Genomic DNA, 21,812 nt, shown 5'->3' on the forward strand with positions numbered 1-21,812 from the left:
TCGGGTACATGTCTGCTTTAAATACAGGGTGAAGGGTTTGAAGGGTGCGATGTTTTTACTTTCCAAACATTGTCGGCAGAGGAGACGCATTTATTATCTAAACATACTACACGCAGCTTGGGTATGAGAAGCACTTTCCAATTTGTTGGCAGAGTAGACGCATTTATTATCTAAACATACTACACACAGCTTGGGTATGAGAAGCACTTTCCAATCATTGTCGACAGAGTAGATGCATTTATTATCTAAACATGATGCAAGCAGCTTGGTGAGTGTTAGTGTTATATATTGATGGGCATACTTACCTGATATATTCCTGATATATTATTTATTTATATTTATATTTATATCAATGTTCATCCAAAGTTCACAATCCAATAACGTCTACTTACCTAATATATATGTTTTTATTTCACAAAGTCTATTTATGAAACACTAAATGTTTATCCAAAGTTCACAATACAATTAAGTCATCATATCAATGCTCATCCTTTTTAAAATTGTATATGGTGACGTTTTTGCCATAACATTTGTAGCCGTTTTCGCCAAGGGAAGGTGCCGTTTTGCTGTGGTGACGTGTTAGCCTGCACCCAGATTGAGCTAGTCATATGCTTAGAGGCACCATGGGATCAAGCCAGTCATGTGATTTGGGGCACCATGGGATTGAGCTAGCCATATGCTTAGATGCAGTGTAAGATCGAGTGAGCCACATATACTTAAGTGCACTGCAAGATCAAGCTAGCCATATGCTTAAGTGCACCATTGGATTTAGCTAGCCATATGCTTATGTGCGCCATGGGATTTAGCTAGCCATATGCTTACGTGCACCATGGAATGGAACTAGCCATTTTACTATGGAGCACCATGGGATTGAGCTAGCCATTGCATTTTGGCATCACTTGATGGAGCTAGACATTTGCTTAGGGGTATCATAAGATTGAGCAAGTCATGTATGCTTAGGTGTACCATAGGATTGAGCTAGCCATATGCTTAGAGGCACCATAAGATTGAGCTAGCCATATGCTTAGATGAACTGTAGGATAGCCATATGCTTAGATGAACTGTAGGATCGAGTGAGCCATATATGCTTAAGTGCGCTGCAGGATCAGGCTAGCCATATGCTTAAGTGCACCATTGGATTTAGCTAGCCATATGCTTAGGTGCACCGTAAGATCAAGCAAGCCACCACAGGATCATATGCTTATTGGTACCATAAGATCGACATAGCCCAGTGCCCTTATGAGTCCTATCAGGAAAGGGTCCTGGGTCGAGCTTTTCGAAGCTCTCTTAGCACTACGATAGTCGTAAGTGCCATACATAAAGATTACTTTATGACTATCCTAGCGATAAGTGAGCGTCGAACATTTCGGCCCTGCCTTGGGGTCCTGCCTTGACTGCCACATCCTGCGGTATTCTCACATCATGTTTTGATTGTCTGACACCGTAAAGAACAATGCAATGGGGAAGAAATATGAGCTGGAACTTCAATAGAACATACATCAGTCAAATGGAAAATAGAGAGTTGGGGAATCATTTAATGTTTTGGCCTTCATACTATTTTCCTAACAAAAAGTGGTTGATATCATGAGCACCAATCCTTACAGGCTGGATGCATTACCATAAAGACCTCACACTGAGATCATCCAATCCTCTTAAACAAGATTTGTTTGCTTTTACCATGTACAGACGATGCCTCCCATGGTGGTTAGAAAGTAATGTATAAATTTGAAATGACAGAGTAGTGAATTATGGGTGGAAGCATGAGTGGTTGAGCCACCAGAAGATGTTAGATACATGATGTTTGTTCTTTCCCTGCCTGGCAATGACTCAAGAGTCCAGATACTGCGAAGTAGATCCATCCATGTTCAACAACTAGGGCTTCAACGATTCACCCAGACCTTAATTCAATTTGATTTTCAATATTTATCCTTCATTTTGATCCTTTTCAATTTTATTTTTCATTCAAGTAAAAACATCAGATGAATTTAGCTCTCAGAGTTCATGAGAGTTGAAATTATGTACTCGATGTTATTGCATGGAAATAGTGATAATTGTTATCGAAAATAGAAACTGAGGTGTCAGATTCGCATTTTGATGAATTGAAACGAATCATTGCAGCCCTATCATCAACATCCTGAATATGTCAGTGAAGTAATATATGTGTATGTTATTCTGCTGTCTCTTGGGTTTTCTATTCCCGCAGTAAGCATGTAATGTGCCAATATTGCTGATGTGCAACACCAAGTGGTTATTACAGGGGTTCAAAAATCCCATCGCCCAACGCCCGGGATAAGTCAGGTTTCATTTTGGGGAATTAGATAATGCTTTCTAACCTGTCCGTGGGCTACTAGATAATTTCCACTTATGGTTTCAAACTACAAATAAACTTTGAATTCATTTCACATCTGCTTATAATGTAGTTTTTAAATTTTGTAATAATTGTAATTTTGAGCTATCGTTCTTTGAAATTTATCACTCTTCGATTAGTAGTCCAGTAAACATTAACATCAAACATTGTGTCATAAAATCAGGACAAGTGGAAAATTAGTCAGGACAAGTTACCTTTTTAAGTCACTTTCCCTGTGGCAAGTCGCTTTTAACAAAAATTTGGACCCCTGTGTCAACCTTGCTGACTGGTGACTAGGAACAGGCCCAAGTCTGCGAGTGATCAAAATCTTGCTGTGCCACCAATATTGTCATGTTTTTATTTGGACATATCATAAGTTTTTCCTACCCTTTCTTGCAGGAATGCTCTTCCATACACTCAGTAACCTTACTTCTTCGTTATACATCAAATCAGTGGCAGATGGCATTGTTTATCACTGGACTCTGAAGTGGTAATGTACCTGGTGGATCTAGCAGCTGATAGATATAGATGTTAGAGGAAAAGACCCTTCATAAAAAGTAACAAGCATTCATATGGTAAGAATCGTTGAGGTGATTTTTTCAGCCGATACCTCAAGAAGTACCTCAAGAATAGGAAACGCCTTCATACAAGCAGACCCATGAAGGTCCCGGAGTAGAATAGGCCTTCAGCAACCCATGCTTGCCATAAAAGGTGACTATGCTTGTGGTAAGAGGCGACTAACGGTATCGGGTGGTCAGGCTCGCTGACTCAGTTGACACATATCATTGGTTCCCAACTGCGCAGATCGATGCTCGTGTTGCTGGTTACTGGATTGTCTGGTCCAGACTCACTTATTTACAGACCGCCGCCATAAAGCTGGAATATGTTGCTGAGTGCGGCATAAAACTAAACTCACTCACTCACTCATACAAGCAGATACACACAAGAGCACATGCACACCCCCAAGCTCACAATATATATAGTCACATGTGCATTGCTGTATTACAGTATTAATCATTCTCACCTCATCTCACCTCATCTCACCTCAGTTCACCTCAGCTCACCTTTCCTCACCAGTGTATGGTAACAAATTAAATCTGAACACTTTACAGCCATTCTCCATTACAGCTTCAAGATCATTCGTCATGAAGCTATCTCCAATTTTATCACTGCTGAAAGGACTCCGACACTCTCCAATGACACACGCCTTATCCCGTTATTCCCTGCTCCCTGTCACTAGACTGTGTATATGTCGAAGATATTTTAGTGAACTTAAAGCAACAAGAAGCAGTCACGTGATTCCTCTGTTCCTCAAAGCAGAGGAACATATTGGGAGGACAGCAATTGTCGACCAAAACAACCGGTTCACTTATGATGACATTTTGCACTATAGTTCCTTGTTGTCACAGAAAATTATCAACAGATGTAATGGAAATCCCAAAACTGGGATAGACGGTGCAAGAGTGACATTTCTGTGCGAGAATGACATTTCATATGTGGTTGCACAATGGGCAACGTGGATGTGTGGCGGTGTGGCAGTTCCATTGTGCAACTTGCACTCAGATTCTGACCTGACGTACTATATCCAAGACTCCCAGAGTTCTCTGCTTGTTACCACAGCAAAATTTGCTGACAGACTACAACCAATCTCTGAAGACCTGATGATCCAAATTGAGATACTACAAGCGTCAGACTATATGGGGTCATATGATCGAGATCAGAACAGCTGGTTCCTCTCAGATAATCCTGCACCCAGCAACAAGAAGGAGAGGAGGCGGAGCAAGAGTCGCTATGATGATCTACTGGCCACCAATCAGTACAAGCGGGAACCAGCAATGATTGTGTACACAAGCGGCACGACTGGTCGACCAAAAGTAAGAGCTCAAAATAAGTGATCTTCTGTAGTCCTTTTATATATGTATCAACCATGCTTTTCCTGTTATAGTGAGTGAGTGAGTGGGTATGGTTTTACTCTTCTTTTAACAATATTCCAGCAATATCAGTGCAGGGGACCAGAAATAGGCTCCACGCATTGTACCCATATGGGGAATGGAACCCAGATGTTTTGCATGTTGTGCAAACTCCTTAACCACTGAGCTACCCCTTCATTATCCCGGGTTTTACCTTTATAGATAAAAGAAGGCATGAAGTTGGCACCCAATTACTGTACTGATTGCAAAGGTCCAAAGAGGAAATATCGCCATGAATAGCTGCAATATTGCTGATGCGTCATAAAGCAACTTTCATTCATTCTTCCCTCACTGGCTGTTGAGGTTAGAGCATCTGCAGAAAGCAGAAAGTCATGGGTTTGATCCCCAGTCACGTCATACCAAAACACGTCAAACTAAAGTACTTGTTGGTGCCTGCCTGGCACTTGACATTAATGAGTACAACAAGGACTGGTTGGTTCGGAGTCCGTATAAACAGTCCGAGTGGGGTATTCATGCTTAACTGCGGCATGGTATCTCAGTGAACTAACACTATAACACCAGCTTGAGTTTGACTCATGAATTTGATGCAGTAAATATTGTGCATCCTATGGGACGACATGTAAACACTTGTGAGTTGAAGTAGAAAGTACATAAACACCACAATCCATTCCATAAGAATTAATCAGTGTCATTTTTATATGTGATAGATGATGTTTAAAATACCAACCCACAGCCCAACAAGAAGATGCAAATGAATAATGTCATCTTTTTTTATGGATGTATTAACCTGAGGGAAAACTTTACTTTAAATGTAATATCCTGAACTTCTGTGTTGAGGGCGTGGTGCTGAGTCACGGCAACCTACATGCCATGATGTCAGGCATGATATCGGCATGGGAGTGGCAGCCCAGTGATGTCATCCTTCACGTCCTTCCACTACATCATGTGCACGGCATCGTCAATGTCCTCATGACTCCACTCTTTGTCGGAGCCACATGCGTCATGATGCCAAGTTTTAATGCAGCAAAGGTAAACAAAATCTCCATTTCTGTTAAATAGTATTAGAAACATTCAAACAAAACCATGACAAGTTAGTGTAAGTGGCCATTGCATTCACCAAGTGTGGTTCCATGCCTTTCCCAGTGTCCAGGAAGGCTGCTAAATGAAGATATTTTTGGAATACAGGTCCCTGAACTCTTTTAAGTCCACAAAGGTAGACAAATGCATTCTTTTTCCAATGAGCTCTAGATATTCACATCAATATTGAACGGCAAAAGAAGAAGAGTTTTAAAAAACTGAAATCTCAAAATAGTAAGTGTTCGTGTAATGTGTTTTATTTAGAAACTTGACAAGAAGACGGAGATTTGTTCCTTTTGCCGCTCAGTATTGTTAATATGAAATCATTCCACAAATACATTGCGGGAATGTAAACTCTATGAACTTTGCCATGTCGCTGTTCAATGTGAGTGGTCTTGAGACACTTTATCCATGGGAGACATAAATGTAATGTGTCCACCTTGAAGCAACTGCAAACTGACAAATAGGCTGCAACAGAGTATATTACTGTAGGAGGCTTTATCAGGCAATGATAACTGACATGTAACGCCAATTGAATCGTGACGTAATGCAGAGGTGTTCAGTTACAAGGGGCAGACTAGAATGGCACAGGGACAGATATACATTGTGACGTAATGTACATTATCGTCTGATAAAGTACTGTTGGCACCTTTGATCTTTCACCCAAAGCATCTTAGAATCTACTTCATTGACATACTAATGACATAATGCTACAAATGCCTCATGGAGAGGGCTCTAGTACAGGTATTAATCAAACTAACTGACAATTTATTGTCACATTTTGATATTCATTGATTTAAACAATATTTGGAATTTGGGAGACTGTTAAAATTTCAACTTAAATAATATTGTTTGTTTCTTGTGATGTTTCTCTATGCAGCTTACTGCAACGTCACGGTTCAAAGTTTAGATAGAGATGTTTAACAGAAGGGTATGATCCTTGCCTTCCACTAGGTATGGTCAAAGTTGACCAACTTCCTCCCGGGGGATGTGCGCATCAATGTATTCATGGCTGTCCCAACAATCTACGCCAAGCTGCTTCAGTACTACGATGCAGAGTTCAACCAGGAGAGGAAATTCAGGAAGAGTATGGCCTTCATCAAGAGTGCTTGTTCCAGCAGAATCAGGTCAGGGACTGGCAGCTGAATATTGATGGGGATGTATGTTTATTAGTCTAATGGTGAGATGGTCTTTGATGTATGTTTGGCAGGCTGATGGTGAGCATGTATTTGATATATGTTTGGTAGATTGTTGGTGAGCAGGTCTTTGATGTATGTTTAGTAGGCTGATGGTGATAAGGTCTTTGATATATGTTTGGCAGGCTGATGGTGAACAGGCCTTTAATGTATGTTTAGTAGGCTGATGGTGATCAGGTCTTTGATGTATGTTTAGTAGGCTGATAGTCAGAATGTATTTGATGTATGTGTAGTAGGCTGATAAGAGGGTAAGATTCTTTATGGATAACAACTTCTTTATTGCATATGATGTGACGTTTCGGTATGGATCCTTGTACCGTTGTCAATAAAGAAGTTGTTATCCATAAAGAATCTTGCCCTCTTATCACTTACCAGCTTCTAGTAATGCCAATCAAACAAATCGTGTAGTAGGCTGTTGGTGAGCAGGTATTTGATTATATTATCTGCTGTTGGGTGATGATGAGCAGGTCTTTGATGTATGTTCTGTAGGCTGATGGTGAGACGGTCTTTAATGTATTTTGGCAGGCTGATGTTGAGCAGGTCTTTGATGTGTTTGGTAGGCTGATGGTGAGACGGTCTTTGATGTATTTTGGCAGGCTGACGGTGAGCAGGTCTTCGATGTGTTTGGTAGGCTGATGGTTTGAACCTCTTTGATGTGTTTGTTAGGATGATGGTGAGCAGGTCTTTGATGTATGTTTGGTATGCTGAAGGTGAGAACCTCTTTGATGTATGTTTAGTAGGCTGATGGTGAGCAAGTCTTTGATGTTTGTTCTATAGGCTGATGGTAAGAATCTCTTCAATGTATGTTCTGTAGGCTGAAGGTGAGAACCTCTTACATGTATGCTCTGTAGGCTGATGGTTAGTGGTTCCGCTGCACTGCCTGAACCAATCATGAAGGAGTGGGAGGAGGTCACAGGTCATCGGCTGTTGGAGAGATACGGGATGACAGAAATCGGCATGGCGCTGACCAACCCACTGCATGGTCCCCGCATTCCAGGTGAGTGAGTAAATCAGGTTTTCAAGCGCTCTTCTAGTATAGGCACAGACCCGCCGAGGGGTGTAAATGCTCCTGCATAGGATGTACAGCACAGCCTGCCAGGGTGGTGCCAACAATCAGATAGTGAAATATTTTTATGGTTTCTTTTTCTGCTTTTTCTTTTTTGTATTTTTGTGTTTTACAATTCACTTGTTCATAATATGCTTATGCCTGATTGATGTCTGAAACATAGATAAGGTTGGTGACAGCCTGATGGCTGGTGGTATGCCATTCCACATGACGATATTCTTGGGGAGGAAGCTTTGGAGGGGGAGTTCTAATTTCCATTATTTGTGCAATGTCATTATTAAATGATGCTCTTGTGTAGGTATCATGAATGTAGTTATGTAGGTCAGTAAAGATGATGTTATTTATGACCATGTGAAAAAAAAGATGGCTGTGGCCAAAGTTGTCCTAAGTTGGAGGGTTTCCCATCCAAGGTGTTGTAGGATTGCCGTAACACAACCTTGACCATAATCAGGCCCCCCTAAGTAATTGAAGGAATTACAGCAAATTTGAAGGAATTGCATCTCAAATGTAAACAAACACAGCCCACTCGCAAAACTATTGCAGCCATATCGGCAACTTAGCGGTAATAACTGAAACACATCGGCCATATCGGAAGCAATGTCGGTAATACTTGAAACACACTTGGCCGTCTTCGGAGATTTTTCGGCTCACATGATTTGTCGGTGGTGAACGGAAACTCACGCAGCAAAAACATGGCGTCGTTCGAAGAAGCACCCGTCTCGGTGAGTTTTGTTTTTAGTTCCTACTATTACATTTTTATACTTATCCATCTTTGTCCACCCTTGTTGAATGCGTTTAGGTATGAGGTGTTGTTGGCGCTATCGCTTATTTTTTTAGGAAAAGACATGTCCCTGGAGGTTGTTTACATTGCTTCCGATATGGCAGATGTGTTTCAGTTATTACCGCTAAATTGCCGATATGGCTGCAATTGTTTCGCGAGTGGGCTGCGTTTGTTTACATTTGAGATGCAATTCCTTCAAATTTGCTGTAATTCCTTCAATTACTTAGGAGGACCTGATAATCAATGTAATTATTACACACAAATCTGGCTGCTTGCCTCTGTACCTCCTCCAAAGTATTTACAAGATGTTGATAAAGGTCCCAAACTATGGAGGCATATTCCATGATGGGACGAGCGAGGGTGGTATGAGCGCATGCCCTCACTTCTTCAGGGTAAGGTCTAAGGTTGCAGGAAACTACAGTTCTGGTGGCCTTGGCTGCGGTGCTGTGGATATGTGTCTTCCAAGAAAGGTCACTTGTATTATGCAGGTTGAATGGTTTCTAAGTTGAGTCCATGAAGGTTGTACTAGTTGCGTAATATTTTCCAGTACTTGGAGATGTGCATGGTTAGGCATTTGGATGGATTAAAAGCCGTTTGCCATCTTTCCCTTTTCTGAAAGTTATTCAGGTCCTTCTGCAGTGTGAGACAGTGTGATGGATTTTGTATGTGTCTAAATATAATACAGTCATCTGCAAAAAGTTGTACTTCTGAGTCCACTGAGTTTGGTAGGTCGTTGATGTAGATCAGGAAAAGTAAGGGGCCAATAACTGTACCCTGTGGTACACTGGATAATACATCAGCTTCAGAGGATGACATCCCATCGAGAACATCTGTATATTTCCTTTTCTTCAAGAAATCTTCAATCCATCGCGGTGTGTTGTTACGAATGCCGTAGTGATGTAACTTAAGGATTAGCCATTGATGCGGGACTTTATTGACGTCCAGCAGTATCATATCCATCTGCTTCCCTTAGTCTACACTCTGAAGGAGTTGGTGGATGGTCTGGACCAAATGGGTTCACAGAAACAGCGGCTCCTAAAACCATGCAGACGATCAGATAAGAGAACGTGAGAGTGTAGGTGTGATATTATAGAACTATAGAGAATATGCTCTGCCAGCTTGGAGCATATAGCAGATAGTGGTCTGTAGTTCGCAGTTACTGACTAATCTCCTTTCTTGAAACCTGGAGTGATATTTGTAGATTTTCATTCCGATGGGACCAAACTTGAATCCAAAAAGAGTTGGTAAATAAGTGCAAGCGCAGGTGCAATGATTATGTCCACTTCCTTCAATAGTCTTGGCGAGATAGAGTCAAGGCCAGAGGCATTGTGAGGGTTTAGTCCTCTGAGCAGCATAAGGACTCCTTCGGAACTGATCACAATTCCAGACATCTCTGGGTGTGATCCAGGAGGCAAGCTAGGTCGACTTGTTAGGTCCTCTTTTGTCTACACAGAGCTGACTTGGGAGTTGAGAATTTCACCCTTACCAGTAGCATCACTAGTCAACAAACCTCTTGCGTCTTTCAGGGCCCCCACGCCTGAGGCTTCCTGCTGTGTACTCTTGATGAATGAGTAAAACTTCTTGAGGTTACTCTGAAGGTCCCAACACATGAATTGTGATGGATATTGCAACGGGCCTCATTCTTCATACTCTTATATGTTGACCAGTCTCTGTCTTTACCTGTACATTTTGCTTTGGTATGCACAGTCTCTGCATCTTAGGGGAAGATGGATGGTAGTATAGTAGTAGTTGTGTGTCTGGAGTGTGTCAGCTTATGCAGAACGTTATCTGACTGTATCTTTAGGAGGTTAGTATGGAAATCCTCCCACATAGGATTAACATCCTTGAAGGATGAACTAGTATTCATAGGATGGATCCTACATTTTGGTGGCATTTAGGTAGGGTGATAAAAAAGATGGGGAACTACTGTATTTCAAGAGCAAACATCTTATAGACCCACTTCAAGGTACAATATGGTTTAAATTTCACAGCTTGAGTTGGGAGGGAGGGTTGTCACATGTGAGGAGTGTCATTTAGTATATTTCTGCTGTGTTTTCTGCCTCAAATTGATTGTGACACATGTGAACATGAAGGAACTGTAACTACTCACTTAGTAGTGTTTGTGGTGTAGTGATTCTTATTATGATAGTATGAGCTGACAGCAGATGTTGTTATTGTGATGTAAGCAGATGTTATTGTGATGTCAGCAGAGGCTGTTATTGAGATGTCAGCAGAGGGTGTCCTTGTGATGTCAGCAGAGGGTATTCTTGTGATGTCAGCAGAGGCTGTTATTGTGATGTCAGCAGAGGCTGTTATTGTGATGTCACCAGAGGTTATTGTTAATTGAAACCTTGAGTCAAGTACCATATCTTCCTAATTCCATGTTATATTGTAACATTTTTTGTTTCAGGCTCCGTTGGTCAGCCATTCCCTGAAGTGGAGGTGTGCATAGTGCAGCAGAACGTCTATGCTGAGAACGGCTACGACATCCAAGTACATGGAAACTCCAGAACCACCACAGTCTACAGAAGTAAGACTTGCCATCCTTTATGTACATGAATATGTATGACTCTGGTCAATGGTGGTTCTGTAGGAGGTTATCTAACTTGTTCCAGGGTCGCATTTGCTCATCATGACAAAGACCTGGCTTTGATTTCCCACATGGGCACAATGTGTGAAGCCCATTTCTGGTATCCCTTGCCATGATACTGCAAGAACATTGCATCAAGCAGCATTTTTCAATGGTTACTATTTCTTAACATATATTTCTTTGGTTTGAGAGTAGAGTCTTATACTACATACACTGCTGATATGCGTGTGCTACATTTTCCAGGTGGAGAGCAGGGCGAGCTGCTGGTCCGAGGGCCGAGTGTGTTCCAGAAGTACTGGGGTAAACCTGAGGCCACACGTCAGGCTTTCACCAAAGATGGATGGTTCAAAACAGGTAGATCGTTCTAGATGATGTATGTTCAAAACAGGCAGATGGTTCCAGATGGTGTGTGTTCAAAAGAGGTAGATCGCTACAGATGATGTCTGTTGAAAACAGGTCGATTGTCACAGTTGTGTTCAAAGACATTTGGCTCAAAACAGGTAAACAGGTATAGATAATGAATTCATTTCATCTTCCATAATGCTTATACATTTTGACTTCGACCACTCTACTCTCCATTCTCACTGAAATGTATCGAACAAATTACAGTTACTAAAATTGGTGGCTTCTTTGGCTTCGTTATAACACCATACAATACAACCTAACAAGCATGCATACTCACATGTTCCCGGACACACTACAAGCATCAATGCATGCGTGCCCACACAGTCTCTTCAAGTCTGACTTCCTGGGACAGTAGGGTAGCCAAGTGGTCAAAGGGTTTGCTCATCACCTGGTTTGATGCTGCACATGTGTGCAATGTGTTAATCCAGTTTGTATTGTCCCCTGCCATGAGATTGCAGAATATTGCTAAGAGCAAAGTAAAACTCAGTCACTTACTCACTCATGTTTTCCTCCCAGGAGATACAGCCTTGTATAAGGATGGCGTGTACCACATCATGGGGCGTACATCAGTGGACATCATCAAGAGCGGGGGCTACAAGATAAGTGCCTTGGATGTAGAGCGCCACCTACTGGCTCATCCAGACATTGTGGACTGTGCTGTGATTGGTCTGCCAGACATCACATGGGGCCAGAAGGTGGCAGCCATCTTGGTTTGCAAAGAAGGTCGAGAGGTCAGCATTGCAATGTTGAAAGAATGGGCCAAAAATTACATGCCGTCATATCAGATTCCCACCGTCGTCAGGTGTGTGGAGAAAATGCCCCACAATGCTATGGGAAAAGTCAACAAGAAAGAAATTGTTGAAATAGTTTTTCCAGAAACTGTGAAGTGACAAAATGCCCCTCAATGCTATGGGAAAAGTCAACAAGAAAGAAATTGTTGAAATAGTTTTTCCAGAAACTGTGAGGTGAGGATGGTTGCTTTTTATTAGATTGTATGTGGAATGCAGTCACAGCCTGAAGTCGTTGTAGTCAGCACATCACTATTATAAATGCTGGCAAACGTGGCATCATTTGAAATCTATCAATCCATTATAATTGGCAGGGAGAAGAATCCACACACTTTACACTTGTTTTACTGAAAGGATCAGTGTAGGCATGTGAACTCCAAATATGTACCCCAGGTATGTTTCTGTATGCTAAAATCTACCCTTTGAAAAGTATCTATCCTGGGAATGCAGAAACGTACCTAAGGGCAAGTCCATTCCACAACGTTTTCTTGAGAATCTACCTTGAGAATACGGAAACGCAGCCTAAGTAAACTGAAATTAGTACAAAACCTAGTAGGAAGTCGCGTCAGGTAACCTTTGAGCGTCCAATCAAACAGATTTAACCAATCAGACAATGGCTACTATTTAGGGATCGGATATAGACTTTCAAAATATTCAGGTCACCGACACAGATCTCTCCACAAACAAAAATCTGCATATAACACAGTTGTTTGACCTGCAATATATATGCTTTCGAGTTTCCTTTGACATGGTTACCGTTAGCTAATATATCCGCAAGATAACATTCTTGAATATTGCCAGAAACACTATTTTCAGCGATTGTTTACTCACCGTTGTCATGGCTGTACGTACGCCATGTGCATCACCCAGAAGAGAGTCTACGCTAAATAGCATTTGGAATCATTCGGATACGAACCTTTTCAAGATAAAAAGGTATGTGCGAATCGAAGGTGCACTTTCACGATTTGGTAAGCTGTGTTCTGATTGGTTAATCTCAAAGGTTACCTGACGCGACCTCCCATAAGGTTTTGTTAGACTAAGTAGTGGAGTGTAACGAAAAGTACTGAGGATAAGTTTACTTAGACTAACAGAAACATACCTTAGGGCATGTCCATTCCACAGTCTTTTTTTTTATCTGAACTGCCATAACTTGAGTACCTGTCCGACGACAACCACTTCAGCCATCTTTTCTCAACACATCATTCATAACAAACTGTTCTGAGATTACTCTGCGTTTGAAATGAAAATTATATAAAGCTTTAACTGCTCAATTTGACTTCAGTGTTCAACTTAATCACTCGGCCACAGAAGTCACAGTGAAATACTTTGTATACAACATCTTGATATCTAGTCGTTGATGCAGTGCTTCTGAAGAAATTATCTCCCTTTGTCTTCCAAGATAGAAAATGACAAACAACAGACCTTCCTGTGAAAGATGATGCTGAAGCTAGTGACTATTCTATTTTGGGTCCAAGTATACTAGCAAGTATTATTTATGGAAATAGTCTTTCACCTTAATTGTCATGTGTCCAGGCTGTAGACTCCACGATACCTCCGTGACGGTTTAAGGGTAATTCAGGTAACAACTTACCTGTGTATGTAACTTCCTTTCTTACTCTGGTATCTGCTTGTATTGCTGGAGTGTACTCAGTTCTCTATGGTGCTATGTATGTTGAAAAACAATAAGGGAAATGAACCTCATTTTTCGTGAAAAACTATGTTCCAAAGATGATTAGTCTAGATGATGATCTGTGAGGCAATGCATATGTTTTTAAGTGTTCCTTACTTGTGCAGATCCCCGTTCGGGAAATCGTAGTCCAGTTTTAGTAGCAAAACTAATGTTTGCATTGTTCCCAGGCTAACATGGAGCCTGGGATCCAAAGATTGTGATTCTCCAGACTGAAGGGTTTGCCAAAGTTGTTACTTTGACAGTATTGCCAGGAAACGCTGTATTTTCTTGAACTGTGCTTCAACCAGAATACCAGATATTTTCATATAATCAGTGTGGATGACCGTGTCATGGGTGATGATCTTACAGATGCAAAATATACCATTCAAAAAAAAGTAAGAGATATTGGATTCACATGATCGACAAAATGCACATGATGAAGCCAAAGAGGAAACAGATGATTGATAAATTAAATGAAAATGTGACAGTTTATTCCATTCCTTTGGAACTGTTTCATCTGTGTAGATATACAGTAAACTCCCTGGATCTTGAACCCCATGGACCATCAAGACAGGTTTGAGATATCGTATAATTCGAGATTGAAATACAATGTATATGTGCACATTGTGTTCATAGTACTACATGGAAACATGATGTCTCGGTTCCAGCTAGTCCCCCAGTACATGACTGGGTCCTTCACCAGATTGCTCACAATCATGAACGCTTGACATGATGCAAGAAAATGACCTTTTCCCATTGCAGGGCACTTTTATAGCCCAAAAGGTGACTATCAACAAATTGGCAGTCTACCTAATCCATATGTTTTGCTGTCCATCTTTTTGATGTACGCATGCGTGGCGGATGAAGGTGGTTAACTGCTCTTATCTGGCCTCATGTAAGAATGTCGAGTTTTGATTGGTCCATGTGACTCTGATAACATAACATGTACATCCATCACGATCTGGGAGCGGGGGTATAAAAGTTGTGTAATCCCGCTACGAAAGTCATATCACCCCGCTACGCCTCGGTGACGACGCAAAGTGAGAAAAGTGTGCATCGACAAGCCTTTAGTAACGTGCGGTGCATTGAGGTCAAACGATCAGCTGGTGTCAACATGGCAGCAATGAAACGAAAGTCGATTTGATGCATGTTGTTTTGTTTTGATTTAGTGAAAACATTCAGCTAGATAAATGTGTTATCACATCGAAGGCGAGGGGAATACAACCTTACCTTACCTTACTTATAATGTCATAGCCTCAAAGATGATTGTCAAAACAAAGTGACAGTGACACAGTGAACTCAATTTAACTAATCCTCATGTTACCTGAACATGTAAGTGCAATTGTTTATAAAGCTAATTGTTTGTTGACAACATGTCTGCAAAATGTTTATTATGGTGAGTACAGTTTGAGATTGAGATACAAAATTTATATGATTTGGTGATCTTGGGACTAATTTTCATTTGCCAGATATTATATGTATGTGTGTCTCGAAAATAATGATAAATATATAGGAGAGGTTGGGATCAGAGATTAGGTTCGAGATATGTTGAAGATTCGAGATTCAGGAGTTCAGGATCCAGGGAGTTTCCTATATTACTTTTTCTCATATGCATTGGCATATGTAATGGTATGCTCACAAAATGGAATATCCCCTCCTTTTTGTCCCCCAGGCATGTAATGCAGGGGGATTTATTTCACGCCTCGTCCGTCCGTCCGTAATCATTTTGTTTCCAGAGCATAACTCTGTTCAATATTTTTAGACCAAACTTATGGTTGTGCCTTTTGCTATTTACAGATTTTTGGCATTTTTATTTTTTTCGTTTTTCCATGGAACATTTTGGTGCTAGTCTAATGGTGGGGTGGGCTTCGTTTCTGGAGCAGAACTAAAAAAACATTCTATATTTTTCTGCAAAATTTGTTAGATATATCAGTGAGAACCGGAAGTGGTGCCTTTTGCTATTTTTGTGATTTCTTATTTTCTTGGTTCCATTGAATCGTTTCAGACTTAGTCTCAAAATGGAGGGATGGGTGTCTTTTCCGGAGCAGAACTCAGAAACCGTTCTATATTTTTGTGCTAAACTTGGTAGATATATCAAACGGAACCTAAAATGGTATCTTTTGCTATTTACATGTTTTCACGATTTATTATTTTCTCGGTTTCCATGGAAACATTTTGGACTTAGTCTCAAAAGTGAGAGCTGTTTTGTTTCCGGCGGAGAACTCAAAAACTGCTAAATATCTGTCAATAAAACTTGGTAGATATGTGTTGCAGAATCCAACGTTTTGCCATTTGGTATTTACAGGTTTTTGTGATTTCTTATTTTCTCGCTTTCTATGGAAACATTTCGGACTTAGTCTCAGAATGGAGGGATGGGCTTCATTCCTGGAGCACAACTCGAAAACCATTTGATATCTTTAAACAGATCTTGGCAGATCTTGAAATGTTGACTTTGCTGATTACAGATATATGGCATGTATATTTTTCATGATTTCCATGGAAACAATTCAAACTTAGTTTAAAAAAACAATAAGTAACTGTCAGTTGATTTGTCCTTTCAAACATCTGGGGGTCGGGGGAAATGTCATCTTCTGATGACTCTCTGATAGTACATATCCTGAGGTGAGATAGCTGTAGCTATTGTCTGAATGTTCGATGCACGACCAGTCCCTACATTCCCCGTCTTGGTGGGCGCTGCATTTAACAGCAGTATAAATCACTCCCGGCCTTGTCTTGATTGGCGTCAGAAACCAATAATCACTCTTAATCCGCCTCAAAATGTTTCTTGACTTGTCAGCACTTTTCTGCACTTGTTGATTTCATCAACATGGTAAAAATGAACTCATCATGTGGCTTTCCTTCCATATCAAAATGGGTCAGTGTTTAAACTCACTTATTAATGCTTTCCCATGGTTCCTGTGATTACATGATTGGTATAAAGCAGCATTATTTCCACAGATTTAACGCAAGGCAGCATAAGAATACATATATATTCTCGAAATAAAACTCTGGAGCAAGGGATATTTATATATGTGTATGAGTGTATATTCCAGAAGAGGGTCAGTTATTATACAGATTGTTTTTGTTGAATAAAAAATACACAAGGTTTCTCATTCTTTTCTTTTTTTGTAAGGATTGGTAAAGGATCCAACATATGATCTCACTCACTCATGTTGATTGATCATTTATGTAACAGTCATCAACATTCCATCTCAGTCATTAAGAGAGTGGCTCGTTTGTTTGTTTGTTGTTTGTTGTTTGTTGGCGCTGCACAGTATTCCATTCATATGTTGGCAGTCTGTAAATCTACACAATTGGGATACATGTCAACCAACACAGGGATCCTCACCACCTAATCCCAAGGCACCTCTTGTGTGAGTGAGTGAATTGGGTTTTACACCACTTTTAGCAATATTCCAGCAATATCACAGCAATGGACAACAGTAATGGGCTTCACACATGTTTGGAATCAAACCCAGCCCTCAACATGCCAAGCTAACGCTGTAACCATTAGGCCTCCCCACTGCCATTAATTACCACTTATGACAAACATGATTTCCTGGAGACTATTTCTAATCCAGACCTTAACAGGTGGTTGAGTGAGGGCCTTTGATACAAGAGACGTTGTTCATGAAATCCCAAACTATAGGTGATCAACATACATGAGATCCTGTACATGGAATACTGGGTACCTGCCATTTAATGCTGAGGTGAATATAATTACTTTAATCCCACAAAGAAAGGGAATCTGCTTAACTTCATGTGGGGCTGAGTGTGAAGAAACCAGCTGGTGTGAATAGCTGGTCGTTGAAAGAGTGGTCGCTCATTTTGATTATGATGCGGTTGCAAGTGTGCAGAGTTGCTTCCCTTGGACAGTCCAGAAACGTATGAATAATGGCTCACACCAGTTATGTTTCTATTACGTGTCTGCATCAAGCCAGTGGTTCCGAGCTTTACAGCAGTGGTATATGTGCATGATATCTAGCTTTCCTCTTCATTAAAACGATGCACTATCGTATAGCTGTAAAATAAATGAAATGGGTTTCACACTCCAGACCCATGTGGGAATCGAACTGGGTCTCCAGTGTGACGAGTGAATCTACATCTACGTCACCACTAGTTACCATCACCGCCCCTGAACTATTGCCGAGTACGACAATGTCTTCTACTCTCCCTGGTCAATCCAACAATTATACATGTATCAGTCAACCGTCACTTACCATATCCTGTTCTGTCTACTAACACACTAATACTGTGATTGGGGTCGTTTTATTAGAATGGGGTTTTTAGGGGCAGTTAGGTAGTATGACGTAAAAGTGCTCGCTCGTCAGGCATCATGACCGGTTTCAGTTCCATAACTAGATGCAAAACGTTTCCCTCTGTCCTCTTTGTTCAGTAGTAATCATATTTTAATTTAGGTTCTCTGCCCCAATGGTTTGGCACACTATGATTATTTGGTCAGACGGTCAGTCAGGGAGACTATACAGATTAGCCCTGGTCAGATTCACACACCTGGTGACAACATAATGGCGTTGAGCGTCCAGAGCATCCTTATTGTTTTTGGTTTTTTCTTCTTTCTTTTTTTTAAAATAAATATCATAACTACATGGTTTGTACAACAGATGACGGGAAACGAAATCACTTTGCTATCCGCCCAATGAAAATATCTTCAAAAATGACCATGCCATGCCCACAAACGAATGAAAGACAACTCAGAGATTCGGATAAAAATTGCGTGTATTTCCAGACTGGTGTGTAATCTACCTGCAGAACATACGGTGTTTATTATTATATGTAAAGGCGTTGGGGTTACTCACTTTTTTTCACGAGTGTTTCAATGGTCATTTAATAAACTTTCCGGGATGAAAGGGTGCGTGGGTGGTGTGCGTCCCTGCACCACCCCCTTCTGGAGCGGCCTGTGGTATTGATGGTGTCAGCCCGATCTGTCGACAAATGAAAATTATGATGTTGCTAATCGTCGACAGCGTGAAAACCCGGAATGTCGACATAGCTGGGTCAACAAACTGTGACGGTGTTAAGGAGAATGTTTGCTTAATGACTTAGTCAATCATGAGTAATTGAATAAAGGTAGTCTTTTTAACAATTTGTAAGAGAATTAAGGTTGCAAACAGACTATTGCTTTGCGTTATTCGCTTATCGGGGGGAAATGAATTAACTTTGTCTTTTTAACAGTTTGAAAGAGAATTACGGTTGCAAACAGACTGTTATTTTACTTTATGAGAAAATGATGGAGTTTGGAGTTTCACATGTCACAAAACAAAAACAAAAATTCCACGAAAACTGATGTAAATTTGGGAGTAGTGGGATTATTGAAATCCTGTTGAGAACGTGTATCGCTTGGGTACATACAATAGATCAGGAAAATGTTGTTATCACTGTTAAAATGGCAAATGCTATGGTGCGGGTTTCACTGACTGACAACATAAATGGAGGTCAGAATCTTTACCACAATGGATTCGTTGAGAAATCAGCAAAATGACAAGCTTCCTACACATTTTCTATACAACTAACTGAAAATCGTTCCTTCTATGACGTCATTGCAGGGCACTGGCGACAGAGTTACGTAACCTGTGTGGTTTCGTTGGCGGGCGAGAGAGAAGCAGGCGGCTTTTTAGCAACTTTTAGGCTATTTGTATTAATTAACCACAAGTTGTTGTTTTTTTAATTGTTTTTTTGTTGTTGTTGTTGTTGTTGTTGTTGTTGTTGTTGTTGTTGTTGTTTTGTTTTGTTTTTAATTGTGTTCCGTTTATGACCAGAAGTCTTTCATATGCAGTGGTCAAAAGAGTACCAAAACATTCAGTTTATTTGTTCTTTAATTGGTTTGTTAATTGCGAGCACAATGGGCGTGAACTCACTCATGTAGAACATCATCTCCTTTCCCCGGACTGTCGACAAGTAATTTGGACGGATAGTTCGTTGTTGTCGACAGTCCGGGTATAAACCGTCTTGATTATAGCCAAATTAGCCAACTTTGCAACTTCGGTCCCCAACGTAGGCTACGGACTGGCGGGTAACCCCCATTACAACCCAGGGAATTCCCATTTTGCTCACATGGATCGTCATGCACAAAAAATTTGGGTCACGTTTGTGCCTTCATATCGGATCGTCCAAACATCTCTGCCACTGAGTGAGTGAGTTTAGTTTTACGCCGCAGTCTGTAAATAATCGAGTCTGGACCAGACAATCCAGTAACCAACAACATGACTGTCGATCTGCGCAATTAAGAACCGATGACATGTGTCAACCAAGTCAGCGAGGCTGACCACCCGATCCCGTTAGTCGCCTCTTACCACAAGCATAGTAGCCTTCTATGGCAAGCATGGGTTGGTGAAGGCCTATTCTACCCCGGGACCTTCACGGGTCCACTACCACTGAACTTAGTGCCAGTACAGATAGAGAATATTTCAACGACTTCCCTTGAAATACCGTATTTATTAACCGAGTGAATGGTTTGGTATCTAACGAGGGAGAGCGAGTTTCATAAACATGGTATTACACGGGAGGTACCTGTAATTTAGCATTTTATTTATTGCTCACCCAACATTAGAAAAATAACAGGGAGCAAAGTAGATCTACTTCTTTTCTAAGAACTCAACGTGTGGGGAGTCTCGGGATTCAACTTTTCGCGAGGCAAGCAAGGTCTAATACAACTGTGACAGAGGTATTAGCATTGTGACGTCATAACTGTAAACCTGTTTGACGTCATACGTGCGTCATCACGCTATGTTGTTACACAATGTATAATAACATCGTAAAATTATTATCAAGTGATATCTTTACGGGTGAGTAATAAACATTAATGACGTCAATGGACCTCGTGTTATGCTAAGTTATCAATGCGCCAGAGCGTGATAAGTCTATAGTCAATGGTTACATTAAATTGGTATGAATGACGTCATACTGCAAGGGACATAAGCCATACATGGTGTATTTATCATGTAAACATGTTCTCAGGGTGCCAGTTTTACGAATGATTTTAGCATGCAACACAGCTGCAACGTGAAACGCCCACATCGTAAAGATTTGCAGTCGCATGCAACTAGTAGCAAACCGAGTTGTAAGACTATGGATTTGTCGTGGGTTCCCCACACACGTCGTGAACTTTCGACCAATCAAATCACTTCGATTATTGTCCGCCTCAGAGTGACGTCCACTTTGATAAGTTGGCATCATGTCGGAGACACGACTGAAAACATGTCCACGATGTGCTGTTCGGGGCGCAAGCGCTCTTGCGAGCAAAACACTCCAGTTTATTGTGGCAAAAAGTATTCTAGATAAAAGTGAAAAATATCGATCAATTTAATACCAAAGCTACATGTTATCTATATTAATATTGTTCTGGCTGTGAAACTACAAGGCGAACAGTGACAAAATAGGATTATTTTTAACATCACCTTTATGCTCTATTGTGTTCAGTGATTGCCTGCATCTATTTTCTTATCTTATGTGAAATAATTGTTATGAAACCTTTCTCAAAATACCCCACAGCTGTGAAAATTTATCCCGTGATGTGATAAAAACATTACTCTTACCCTTGCACATTATGAAAACGGATCAACTACATCTTTATTCATCTGCATTTGTTGACGAAAAGTTTCCGAATCAAAACGACTCGTTTACGTGTACAAGAAATGTTTTGAAAAAAGTCAATTATTTGATCTATTTTCCTTCATGTGTACGATTTCGGATAATTAGTTGTAGTTTGTTAAAAACTTGTTAGTGTAACTGCATGTTTATTTCGCATTGTTCTCCCGTTGGTTTTTGTTTTGTTTTTTTGTTTTTGCTATTAGTAACATATAACATGACCATCCAGGGATATCTCATTCCATTCATAACGACATTTCATGTAATGTTCTATTGTGTCGGAATCTGTTTTGCAAGGAGTGAGTGAGTGAGTTCTATTTAACGTCACATCGGCAATATTTCAGCCATATCGTGATG

The 21,812-nt window shown here is 40.6% G+C and overlaps 1 protein-coding gene across 1 annotated transcript; it reads left to right on the top strand.

The window, feature by feature from the left end:
- Window positions 1-2,746: 2,746 nt before the first annotated feature.
- Window positions 2,747-16,955, top strand: LOC137259063 (malonate--CoA ligase ACSF3, mitochondrial-like). Its single transcript, XM_067796776.1, has 8 exons — window positions 2,747-2,922; window positions 3,476-4,221; window positions 5,116-5,307; window positions 6,310-6,482; window positions 7,403-7,548; window positions 10,809-10,928; window positions 11,232-11,342; window positions 11,910-16,955. The coding sequence occupies exons 2-8, from the start codon at window positions 3,493-3,495 to the stop codon at window positions 12,281-12,283; spliced, it is 1,845 nt and encodes a 614-aa protein (XP_067652877.1). The 5' UTR covers window positions 2,747-2,922; window positions 3,476-3,492; the 3' UTR covers window positions 12,284-16,955.
- The last annotated feature ends 4,857 nt before the right edge of the window (window positions 16,956-21,812 follow it).

Source organism: Haliotis asinina, chromosome 12 (assembly GCF_037392515.1).
Source record: "Haliotis asinina isolate JCU_RB_2024 chromosome 12, JCU_Hal_asi_v2, whole genome shotgun sequence".
In the NCBI taxonomy this organism is placed as follows: Eukaryota; Metazoa; Mollusca; class Gastropoda; order Lepetellida; family Haliotidae; genus Haliotis; species Haliotis asinina.

Coding starts and splice junctions, on each gene's coding strand:
- LOC137259063 (XM_067796776.1), top strand. CDS start 3,493: ATGAAGCTATCTCCAATTTTATCACTGCTGAAAGGACTCCGACACTCT. Junction 4,222..5,115: donor GCACGACTGGTCGACCAAAA/GTAAGAGCTCAA, acceptor TTCTGTGTTGAG/GGCGTGGTGCTGAGTCACGG. Junction 6,483..7,402: donor GCTTGTTCCAGCAGAATCAG/GTCAGGGACTGG, acceptor TATGCTCTGTAG/GCTGATGGTTAGTGGTTCCG.